Source organism: Dipteris shenzhenensis, chromosome 32 (assembly GCF_047967505.1).
Source record: "Dipteris shenzhenensis isolate YYH24624 ecotype China chromosome 32, Dip_SZ_1.0, whole genome shotgun sequence".
Lineage (NCBI taxonomy): Eukaryota > Viridiplantae > Streptophyta > Polypodiopsida > Gleicheniales > Dipteridaceae > Dipteris > Dipteris shenzhenensis.
The window spans coordinates 24,065,046-24,077,825 of record NC_141627.1 but is presented as its reverse complement, the minus strand read 5'-3'; the positions used below and the strand labels follow the sequence as shown (position 1 = coordinate 24,077,825).

Here is a 12,780-nt window from a genome sequence, read left to right as displayed (position 1 = left end):
ATGGCATGCCAAGTATGGGCACATGAGCTATGGCAGCTTAATGACACTTCACAAGCATGCTATGGTTGATGCATTCCCTCCTTTGGAGTCACCTCCTCCTCATGCATGTGAAGGTTGCATCGTTGGCAAGATGCATAGATTTCCTTTTAAGAAGGATGGTGCAGTGAGAGCTACACGTAAATTACAACTCATTCACAGTGATGCCTGTGGTCCCATGAGGACACCTACTTTTGGTGGTTATCTCTATTATATTACATTTATAAATGACTTCACCAATTACATTTGGGTCTATGGTCTTAAGGCAAAATCAGAATTGTTTATGCATTTCAAACACTTTGTGGCTATGGTTGAGAATGACATAAGACTCAAGGTGCAGACACTTCGCACACATAGAGGGGGGGAGTATATGTCTCATGAGTTTGAGGCATTTTTGAAGGAGAGAGGCATCATGCATCAACTTACAGTGATGTTTACACCTCAACAAAATGGTAAAGCCAAGTGCAATAATCGCACTCTTATGGAGATGGATAGATGCATGCTTACCAATAAAAATTTGCCTCACAAGTTTTGGCTCAAAGGCCTCATGTGTGCAAACTATGTTTTGAATCGGGCTCCCACAAAGGCTTTAAAGACAATCACTCCCTATGAGGCATGGCATGGGAGAAAGCCTTTAGTGGATCACTTCAGAGTTTTTGGTTGTGTTGCATATGCCCACGTGCCTATAGAGTTTCGACATAAGTTCTCATATAAGGCACTTAAATGCATTTATGTTGGGTATAGTGCACAAAGCAAAGGCTATCATCTCTACAATCCTACTTCTCGCTTTACAATTCCAGCTTCTTCAGATGATGTTTTTGAGGGGATGCTTCCTATAGCATTTATTTCCCCACTTGAGGCTCATGCTGAAAATCATAATTTACAGCAACCTCCTCATCATCCACATGCCCCGATTCAACCACAGGCTGATTTTGTACCTCCGCAGGGTGTGGATGAAGTTGTTAGGCAAGAGATTCAAGAGATACACACAGCCAAAACAATCCCAAATTGGTTGCTCCAGACTCTCAGGAAGAGTAGGCTTGAGAAACCTTTGCTTGGCAGGACTCGTACTGCAATAAGGCATGCAGGGGGGCTCTTTCAGTTGAGACAGCTTATGCAGGTACTCTTCTTGATGAAGAAGAAACTGCCTCTTTTGAAGAAGCAAAGGACAATGTGCATTGGATGCATGCCATGCACAATGAATTGAATTGCAGTCCATTGAGAAAAATCAAACTTAGAATGTTGTGGATTTGCCACTAGGTAAGCATGCCATTGGTACCAAGTGTTTTTAAAGCGAAAAAGAAGCTAGATGGGTCCACTGATAGGTACAAGGCAAGGCTGGTTGCCAAAGGCTATGGACAGAAGAAGGGCATAGATTATGAGAAGACTTTGCTCCTACATCCCGAATGACCACCATAAGGTCAGTTATTACCATGGTCCTTCTCCAATTCTCATTAATAGTCAAAGTGCTATAGTAGTGGCAAAGAATCATGTGTTTCATGCTCACACAGCACATTAGGTTCATTATCATTATGTCAGAGAGAAGTTGCATGTAGGGGAGATCAGTATGATCTATGTGTCAACACATGACAATGTTGCACACGTCTTCACCAAAGCACTTCCACATGAGAAGTTTGAGGCATTTCACAGTGCCCTAAACTTATCTCCTTTTGGGTGATTGATCATTACCTTATACACCACATTGGCACTATAAGGGAGTGTTAGAATTATTATCATATTCTAGGCAGGGGGGTGTTAGAATTATTATCATATTCTGGCCAATGTATTGTAATAAGTACGTTAGGTGCACTTTTCCCTCATTGAGGTTTTTCCCCGTAACCACAGTCTAATCCCTAACTACGGTTAGTGGATAAGATAGGGTTTTGTCACTTAGGCAAAACCCCTCACTTCTCTTTTGTACTCACTTCATTTCAATCCACTATTCAACAGACTTACGTTCAGCTCACTCTCTTGCTCACTCTTGCTCTCTTTTTGTTCACATTGTATTGTTTAATGCTATGTTCGTGGAGTTACCTTCAGAGTTGTATGCTTGCAAAGATAATCTTTCAGCACTATTTTCAAGCGGCACTTGCTTTCTATTCGAGGATTAGAGGCTTTGCTTGATGACCAAATAAGACACATTGTTTAATGACAAAAATAAAGTTTTTTGGGGATGATTAAAAGTGCAAGCTAGATTTTTCCATAGGCAAATGTAGTAGTAAGAAAATGAGTTGTCAAATGATGACAAAGATTAAAAAAATGATTACTATCTGAAGGAAGATAATGAAGAGTCACATGATGAGTGTGCACACTTTGCATTTGCACCATCTTTTGCCTCCACTGATGTGATGTGGAAGCAAAAAAAATCCACCCAAATGCAATCTTGACTACAGGAGTCCATACAACAAGCAAGGTTTGGGGTACATCTATGGTCCGATTCAAGTGAATGATTCTAAAGCATGTAAAAGTAATGGATTGAATAATGTTTCTGATATGTATTCACCATCCGATGCTATAAAGTTTGCAAATTTCATATGTGATGATGATGATAAAGACGTTGAGTAGTATGCAGAGAGCTCAAGTGTTTTTTCTCTTTTGTAAGGACCAATGGATCCAAGACAATCGGAAACAACAATGAATCAAAATATTAATGCCAATGATGAAGACAATATTTTAGCTTGTGATGTTTTTGATGGTGATATGCAAGTTGATAAGTATATGTGTGAAGACAATGTTGTGATTCAGCAATTTTTATCATTTATTGATGATAAGGATACCATTTTGGACAATCAATTTGTCTTGATGATGATTGCAAATTGTCTGACATCAGTTCTAGGTAGTTAAGGAGTTAGTCTAGCCAGTGAAGCATCTATCTTCAATGTTGATGATACAAGCGTTGATGAGAGGGCTACAGAGATGGTCCAGATTCTGGTGAATAATGAAGAATAGGTAAGCAAAGAGACCCAAAGAAGGATGAAGACCAATTGTTTGATAGTGAGGATAATGAGATTATGAAGTTTTTTCTTTCTTTTGAGCATAACTAGATAATTGACTAGCTTCTCGAACGTGTTGAGGGCTTAAAGGGTCCGTTTGAGTCAAATGAAATGCAACCAATAGTGTTGACATAAATTTTGATTTCAAATGGCAAAATGCAAATGAATTTAGCTCAGTTATTGGGAGAAGAAAATGATGTGGACAATGTTTGGGAAGAATCGCTCATGGATGTGGTTTCACAAACAGGAAACTCAGATTTGAAGGATGATATGCCCAAAATGTTTTACGATGCTTTTACTAGTTTCAAAGATGAATTCTTTCATGCAAGTGATGACATTATGCAATCAAATTTTGGTTTACAGCAATTAGATCCCAGTTTTGCAAAGTTCCAATTGTTTGGGAGGACTTGAGTGAAAAAGCACAATACAATGAAAACAAATGCAAACAATGATGATGTTGATGCTGATGTGGATGAAATGATAAGGATGAAAGATGAAGGGAAAATGAGGAGCTTAACTCGGAGCCAGAAGAGCCCAAACTGGAGTTGAAAGAGCCCATAGGAGTCCCCTAATCACTCTACTCCATACCAACAATATTCTGACACTTGGCAAGTGTTCAAGGTCAAAGTACATAGCAAATGAAAGCTTGGGGAAAGCAAAAACAACAAATAGAATTTCAGCAAGTAATCAAGAAGCAATCCGACAGTTCTAAGCAGCCTAATGAAGGTTGGATGCATTCTGAAGGTTGGAAACAGTCCGAAAGATAGATTGTCAACTTGATTGCAGTAAAGGGAAGTTTTGAAAGAATTAAGGCATTTTTTGAGATATTTTATTCAGCAAATGCTGATGATCAGGCACTTGGCATAACATAGACAAATAGTCCAATGACAATCCGACTAGTTCCGACAGTTTGACCATGGTAGATTCTAGACCAAAATCAGAATTCAACCAAGGCACTAAAGCAGATTCAACATTTAGAATTTATGATGTTTAATCAACATCAGATGCAGATTTTTAAAAGGCAAATGAAGGGTGTCTTTGAGGAACTTCTGCCAACTTATGTTGCAGATGTTGGACCTTCATCGACATATTGTTTTTTGCTTGATCGGAGCAATGTATCCATTACATGCCAGTGGAATGTGAACATGCTGATTCATGCATGGTTCTATTTAGTCATTTTGTATGAACCAGCATGGATGACATTATACTTCATGGGTTCCCAACCCTAGCATGTATCCATGAAATGGTACAATTGTGATCAATAGAACCTACACCATGGAGGTTAGAAAGGGTTTGTGTCTTCGTCTTTTTGTTCCAAAAAGTTCTATCCATCTAGAGTGCCAGGTGTTGAGGGGTATTTAGGCACCTAGGCTAAGTATGGTCATAGGTGGATTGGGAAGGTCAAGAGTCATAAATGAGTAGTGGTGGCACTTACCAAGGATTAGAAAGTCAATTGTATCTTGAATGGTGGCAATCAAACTACTGTTGTCTGACATCATTCAGCTTGCATATCCCTTCTTGCCAAGTTCTAGGTAGATCTTGGACACCGTTCTATATGCTTTTGAAGGGAAAGGAAGTACTTTTGCTGTAGTTCCAATGTTGAAGATTGTTCTTTGTTGAAAATTGGATTTGGATTACTCTCCACCTTTCTGACTCTTATTCGACTGTGTATGCTTGTGCTTGCTTCATGTTAATGGTTGGAAAGGTGTATTTTTGAAATGTTCAAGGCTGAACAAACTCGGAACATTGCCCAATCAATAGGTTGGGTGCAACACAACCAACTACTCAAGTCCTTAAATTTTTAAAATTATGGCAAGAAATTTAGGTATTTCCAAAACTTGTTGTAGGAATTGAATTTTTTTATCAATTAATGAGGGTTTCGAGGGCCTAGGATTTTTGAGAATCGATGTTGTACTTGCACCAACTGGTGACTTTGATCCAACATTTTTCTCAAGGTCAAGTGCAAATCAATTTGGTAATTTTAAAAGAATAATTAGAGGAATATTTTGAGAGTGTGTTAGTCAAATCAAAGTAAGATACCTAATGGATATATTTTCTCAGGGTATACGAAATGAAAATCTAGGTTAAGGGTTGCAAATATTTGGAAGCAACATCTTATTAAATAAGAAAATAAAAAAGCCCCATCCACACATGTAGACTACGTCTTCCACAATCTTGCATCAACTATTTCATTGCCTCCACTAATAAATGCAAAAGAAAAGTTATAAATCTCTTTTGTAAAATGAATAACACCTCCATTGAAGGTTACTATTACCATAGTCGTTAAAACAATTATGGAGCATAACTTCTAAAAATCTTTGCTCAAGCTGCCTATCCACCGCCAAAATCACCATGTCACACCCTATATGGAGTGTCACTCTCCCAAAAATGGGAGTTCTTCCTAAAAAGATCCCTTGTGATATCCCTTGCATAAAAGTGATGAAGGTGTAAATGAGCTAATTAAACACATGAAACAAATCAAATGTATGCCTCTAAACCTCCACATCATTTTAAAAAATTTTCGTCACTCTCACACACACACACACACACACACACACACACACACACACACACACACGGCCATCTACGAGGGGCACATTTGCACATGGGACATCTTGAGAGATTTGAAAAGGGGCAACCAGCTTAGGTGGCCAAATTCCCAATGGTTATAGCAAAACTTCACATCTTCTATGAGGGGCACATCCGCACATGGCCTATCACACACACACATACACATGGCCATCTATGAGGGAGACATTTGCACATGGGGCATCTTGAGAGATTTGAAAAGGGGCAGCCACCTTAGGTGGGCAAATTCCCAATGGTTATAGCAAAACTTCACATCTTCAATGAGGGGCACATCCGCACATGGCCTATGCTGACATGTAGCAAGAAGGCAAGAGGGTTTTTGCAAGGATTGGCCTACGTGTATATTCCACATCATCATCACCATGAGAGGTATTCGCTTTTTATATGCACATCCTCCCTGGTTGTTAGCCCTTGTTTTACAGAGATTCCCTAGGTAGCGAGTTGGGTTCTACAGAACAGGTTAGTTTTCTAACATTCAATGTGTTTTTCTCAATTTTCCCATGATCAATGCCTGGTGGATTGCTGATTTGTATGGTTGATTCTCAAGTTTAATAAAAGGTTCTTTTTCATCAAAACAAGTAAAAAAGGATGAATAACATTCATTAGGCCTACCTTGGGAGTTTATATCTTAACAAAAGAACCAACAACTAACATAGAATGTTGGATAGGAAAGGAAAGGCAAGATTTATTTATGGATTGTTAAAGTGGCTAATGAAAAGTTTGTAAATATACATTGGATCAATATTTGGCATAGGGTTAGGAAAGGCAAGATTTATTTATGGATTGTTAAAGTGGCTAATGAAAAGTTTGTAAATATACATTGGATCAATATTTGGCACACAGTTATGAGTTAAATCAACTACAAATTAAGTCAAACCAAAAAGGAAGTGCAAGAATATAAGCCCATCATGGATGAAATAAATTGAGGAAAAAGAATGCAAGATGTACTTCTATAAAGTTGTCATTGGATCCATGCTTTAATGAAACTATATTACATCTGAGCATGCTGGTTGCCAGCATTGTGAAGCCTAAGATGGTTAGCCCAACCAACGATCATTGGAGACTAACTATGGACCTTTTCAATTTCAAGTTAGAAAAGAGCAAGATACCTCACAAAGTGCTGACCCACGGACCCATTTAGATGCCACTACATCATTTCTTTGATGTGTTGAGCCAAATGCATGAGGAAGCAATGGACCAATAGCATAGGCTCGAATGTTAGCCTTGTGAAAACCTTTGAACACATTGCTCTCTAACATGTACACTGAGTGGATGAGAACCTACATAGCTTCCCTAGAGCAACAAGTAGCATTCAAATGCGCTTTGAAGCAAGGGCCCAAAGTGTCTACAAGCACAAAGCTCCATGGGAAAATCATCTAGTAGAAAACAAGGAAGCCCGGCTAGACAATCAAGAAAAACCTAATTCTTACTGAAAGGCACACCTATGACCAAGATGAGGAGGGTTAGCAACAGGAAACCAATCGTTTGCAACTGAAGAAAATGAGACCTTACAGTGTAATCCGATGCATCCCTTCAAACGTAGCTCTGTAAGAGCTTGAAGCAACATCTAATATTTGATTTTGGGAATTCCAAGCTTATAGTCCTAAGTACGAGATAGTCCTCCACGTGGGAAACGGTCCAGAGCGACGGGCTGGAACGTGTCTGGAGCCCTCGGCGGGAAAGTGTCTCAATCCAGCTCAAGGACTCAAAGCATTTTCATTTACGTAATATGGGATTGCGGGCTGCGAAGTGCTCGGAATCCGATCGAGCTTTCTAGTCCGGGCCAGGCACTTTCGAGGGGGAATGGTCATCTCGAGGGGGGAATTCAGGGGGAATGCCATCCGGATGACCATTCCCAATTTAAGTGATGAAAATGCTTTTCTTTTTTTCTTTCTTCTTCTTGCTTCTTTTCTTCTTCGTCGTCGTTCTTGTGAGGTCCTTGTGATCTTGCAGCTATGGAAGCTCGCATGTTAGCAGGCCTTCCCAGGATACCCTCCTCCTTCTCTCCTCTCCTTCCTCGCATTGCCCAACTCCCTTCAGCCCCTTCTCGTACCTTTTCCCTCTCCCCCATTTCTTCCCAGCGCTCTTATCGCCTCACCATCCTCCCTGGCGATGGCATCGGCCCCGAAATCAGCCAGGTCGCCCTCGATGTTCTCCGACGTATCGGCTCCCAAGAAGGCCTCTCTCTCTCTCTCTCTCTCACACACACACACACACACACACACACACACACACACACACATGGATCAATGCTTGTCACCTTCATCTGAATGCCTCTCCTCCTGATCAAGCCCGCGTTTTCAGAGTGTTTGCTGTTCTGTCATCAGGGATCGATTTTCGCTTTCAGGAGAAGTTGGTGGGTGGAGCTGCCATCGACTCCCTCGGAACTCCTCTTCCTGACGACACATTAGCAGCGTGTAGGGAGTCCGACGCGGTTCTACTGGCCGCCATTGGCGGGTCTGCAGCTCCAAGCTAACATTTAATATGTGGCTCTTCTTCTGTCCAAGTTATGGAGCTGTGAGAACACGAAAATAATTGAACTTTTTCAGGTACAAATGGGACAACAATGAGCCACATTTACGACCTGAGCGCGGGTTGCTTGGTCTACGGGCAGGCATGGGAGTCTTTGCGAATTTGCGGCCGGCTAAAGTGTTGCCACAGGTGTGATTATTCCGGATTCTTTCTTATCTTGTATAAATTTCGTGGGTTTTGAATTAACCCGGGAGTCGTGTGAAAGCTTGTCGATGCCTCAACGCTGAAGCCTGATGTCGCAGCAGGAGTGGACTTAATGGTCGTGCGAGAACTCACTGGAGGTGTACTTTTCACATTATTCGTTGTGTGAACGTAAAACCCACATGGCTTCACGGTTACATGCTTACCACCTTTCTTGGATTAACGTTTCTTTTCACTGTTACCAGGCATATATTTTGGAGAACCGAAGGGCTTTGGCACAAACAGCAGCGGTGAACGGATTGGCTTTAACACAGAAGTGTATTCCACAAGCGAGGTATGTGATAGCCTTTTTTAGTGACTATGTAGCAACAATAACAAGACCGCCTGGCTGCGGTGGCTGTGAAATTAAGCTGCTGTCATGGCTTGAGTTAGGTATGTGTTGAAGGATATTGATTAGCAAAAGGGGGCTTCAAGTGTGGGCAGCCAACAAGAGCATTTATCATAAGCCCAATGGCTTTGTAAAAATTTCTGCAACTTGCTCACGTGTGGGATAGCAAACCAAATCAACTTATTTGAATACTATCTTCTCTTGGATGAAGTGACGATGCACCTTTTTGTACTTGGTGCAGATGAAACAGCGGGTTTGCACTGAGATAGATGCTGCTCATATTGTCACATTAGAAATGAATGTTACAGCCTATGTATCGTCCATGTGTTAGTGAGTCATCATCTCATGAAATCCACTTTGACCAGGCTTCCTTCTACGATAGTTGACCATCCACCTGCCCCGTTTAGAAACTAGGAACAGGTTAGATCCAAGCTCTCATTGAGCTCCTTCCAGCATTGAACCCCGAGTCCTCCAGAGGTACCATAGCACATCCTTTGATGGCTCCCCAAATTCGAACACAGAGGACTTAATCAGGGTAACCATAATTCCTCAGCGTTAAGATCAAGTCGTTGTACACAACCATACTGTAGCAGGAGTTGGATGTCTCCACTTTGAAGCATGTCTTTAATTGTCTTGAGGACCATTCTCTTAGCTTTTGAGGATGCCTGAATGAACAATTTTTCCGATGCAATGTACACAGAGAATACTGATCTTGGGTTTACCTCCTTATCAAAGCACGTTGGTGACAAGTGCATGTTTAAAAGGACCATGGCCATAGTGTTCATGCCCAGCTTTTGAAAACTACCATTAGTTGGTCCTTGATTGCCTTCATCTTGGTAAGATGATCATCTACTTATTCCGATTTCTCTATCTTCATGGTGAACAATTCATTCTAGAGGTTAAATATCCTCATAGAGTTATTCGTTTTGTATGTATCCTTCAAGATTGTCAAGGCATAGAAGGTGGTCGATAAGACTGGCATTGTATTCACCGTTGTCCTAATGATAATAGATAATGCCTCCGGATCTTTGTCCTCCCTCTCTTCAACCTCAATAGGGTTTGGAGGTGTCATTATCTTGCCTTGGGACTCCGCTCCTGGAGTTGGGGATAGACAATGATGAACCCATACGAATAGAAAGATGGAAAGAGGAGATTGACTATACAACACTGTGTGACAAGTTGGCAAAGCCACTCTTAACTGATACTAGAATCTTATTCCTTAATTCAAGAGCCTCTTCCTTACATTTATGGAGTAGGTGTCAAGAAATGATCTCAATATATCATGTGCAATTGTTAATATGCACCAACACTTATAGAGTGGTAAATAGGCAATAGGGTTTCCATATGTGAACCCTAACCTAGGGGAGTTTACATATTTATTCTTGACAAACTAGTCTAGTGTACACTTGTGTAGATGCTCCCTAGCTGTGCCCTCTTTTCTCCTTCTCCACTTGCTTCTCTCCTCCCGCCTACTTTGTTTTGGCAAAGGCTTAAGCCTTAAACTCAAAGGCTTGAAGGGCCAACAAAAGGGCCTTGTTGATGTGTAGAAGCCGCCACATTTCTCATTGTGAACACCGCATGAACACAATTTAGCAGCCAACTTGCTTTTGTGATTTTTGCCGCATATGCCATTGTTGACCTCCTTCTAAGCTGTAGTCTCCCTTGCATTGCTCATTGGCCCATGCCTTCCTGTCAAAATCCATACAACGCCTCCTAGCCTCTTTGCTTGTTGTCTTGTGATTGTTGCGGTTCCTATGGTCTATCCAGTAGCTAGTAGTGCGTTCTTTGTCGCAACTACCATTGTAGTAGGGCAATGTTGCCGCTTCCAATCCCGTTCTGACGGCTTGCAACCTCTTCACACCTCTTCTCCAAGACACTTAGCCTTGAGCCAGGAGGCGACCGACCGTCACATCATCCCTAGCCATTACACCATGCCACGAGTATCACATCATTATGTCTTTAATGGAAGCAAGAGTTCAAGAGAATATGAAGCTGAAGATGGTTAGACAAATATCTCCCTGACTAATTTGTTTGCACTCTTGCTCCCGCTGCTCTTGCCATCGCCTAGCTTCCGCTCCGACCCCCCTGCGCCCCTCGTGCTCCCTCTTCAGCCCCCTGTTCCTTGCATGCAAGGTTTTACTGTTGCGTGTGGACCCGCAAGGGTCCGCGACCCTTGGCGGCCCCTCCTCGCGGGGGTGTGGGATTCCACCCCCAGCTTGGCTTGTACAGCAAGGTGTGGCTACATCATAGCAGCTGCTTGGCATTTGGGGCTTCCCCTCGGGTGTGGAGAGGCTGGGCGCAGCACATTGCTGACGTCATTGTCTTTTGTCTGGAAAAACTTAGTGATCATGCTTTGCGTGGAGTCTAGCTGTGCAACTTGATCTTGCCTCTGTGTCCTGAGCAAACAGTCTCTAAGTCGGACGGCCTCATGGATAGTGGATCCTTGATTGGTGCCTCTCGACACATGACTCCATTCCTGGTGGAGTTCTAGGACTTTCAATTGAAGTCAGGCGATGTGTCCCTTGGCAACAACTCCACAATTCTAGTTTGTGGAGAGGGAGGGCTCGATATTATTCCGGATGGCACCATTCCTCCAGACTATTGTTTGTACCATGGTTGGTCTTTCAGTTGTTGTTAGTGCATGAGAATTGTGCAAGACTGGCAAATGGGTACAGTTGGATGAGTATTCTGTGGCCATTTGGGACATTGACATCGGACAAGTGGCTTGGGGCAGGAGAGTGGATCATGGTGTCTACAAACTCTTCGTTCTATCTTCCCTCACCTGTGGATAGGACAGTGATCAGTGGCAATTGGTTTAGGTACGTTGTGTTAGAATTATTGTTATAATTTAGCAGTGACCAATGTAATGTAATAAGTAGGTTCGGGGCACTTTTTCCTCATTTTAGAGGTTTTTCTCCCTAACCACAGTTAGTTCACTAACTATGGTTAGTGAAGGATAACGTTTTGTTACTTAGACAAAACCTATCCCACTCTTTAGTTGTAATACACTCTTTTATTGCAACTATTGCTTTCAGCTCTCACTCTCCTACTCTCTTGCTCTCCTGCTCTCACACTCTGCTCTCTCTCCCTTTACAACTCACATTTGGTATCAGAGCAGGTTGACCCCGCTCCCTGCTTCCTTGCTCGCAAGTTCCTTGCTCCAAGAACAACAGATCGCTGCTCGTCTGTACAATCCTCCGTACAATATGTACGGATTGTACTTTTTGCTCTGTCCGTGCGTCGTCGTATAGCTCCATTCGTGCATCGCCGTATAGCTCCCGAGATCGTCGTACAGTCGTATAGCTCCTGAGATCGTCGTACAGCCCCGTCCGTACGTCGCACAGCCCGTCAACCATACAACCGTACCGTTGTGCCAGCCCGTACAGCTCGTCGTCAGTACTCGTACGGATTGTTTCGTACAGCTGTACCTTTGTCGTCGTACATCCGCCGTACCTAGCCGTACCTTTGTCGTACAGCAGTACCTTCGTCGTCGTACATCTGTCGTACTTGACAGCTCGTACATCCGTACGTACAGACATTGCTCCATATAGCTGTCGTACACAACAGCCCGTACACATGTCCGTACAGCAAGGTTGTACATTCCGTACAGTTTCGTACCTTTGTACAAAGTGTGTCGCCAGCCTTCGTGTGCATTCAAGGTCTTCCTGCAGAGACTGTAAAAATTTGAGGGCTCTTGCAATCACACTGCAATTTTGCAGTGAAATTTGGGGCTTTTGCAGGCAGAGAGAAATTTGTGCAACATTTGGGGCTTTTAGACCATTTGCCCCTTTCTGGTTGCAATTTCAAGCCACAAATTGGGGCTTTTGTGTTAGGCGAGCAATTTTGCAGGTTTCAGTTCACACTGCCTTTTTGTAAGTGTTTTGAAGCACTTTTGGCAGGTTTTGAGAGAGATTGGATGCTCTGGCAGATTTCTGACAGAGACATTACAGAGATTTGAGTTGCATTTTTACCTAGTGTTTGGCTGTATTTTTTTGGGAATTGTGTAGTCCATTCCCAGCAACAGAATTCAGATCTGCATTTGCTGTATTTTCTTTCTCAGACATGGCCCATCAAAATCAGAATGATTTCCAGTTCAGTGGT

At 42.2% G+C, this 12,780-nt stretch overlaps 1 protein-coding gene across 3 annotated transcripts in view; it reads left to right on the top strand.

Moving 5' to 3' along the window:
• Nucleotides 1-7,518: 7,518 nt before the first annotated feature.
• The window catches only part of LOC147880488 (uncharacterized), a 44,569-nt gene continuing 39,307 nt past the window's right edge, over nucleotides 7,519-12,780 (top strand). For all 3 annotated transcript variants that reach the window (XR_015540557.1, XR_015540558.1, XM_087370677.1), the window contains exons 1-5: nucleotides 7,519-7,796; nucleotides 7,946-8,075; nucleotides 8,168-8,279; nucleotides 8,356-8,431; nucleotides 8,537-8,625. Coding sequence is in view for 1 of the 3 variants with exons in the window: in XM_087370677.1 (XP_087226803.1) it covers nucleotides 7,574-7,796; nucleotides 7,946-8,075; nucleotides 8,168-8,279; nucleotides 8,356-8,431; nucleotides 8,537-8,625 (630 nt within the window). In the remaining 2 variants the exon portion in view is untranslated. The remainder of the gene's footprint in view (nucleotides 7,797-7,945; nucleotides 8,076-8,167; nucleotides 8,280-8,355; nucleotides 8,432-8,536; nucleotides 8,626-12,780) is intronic.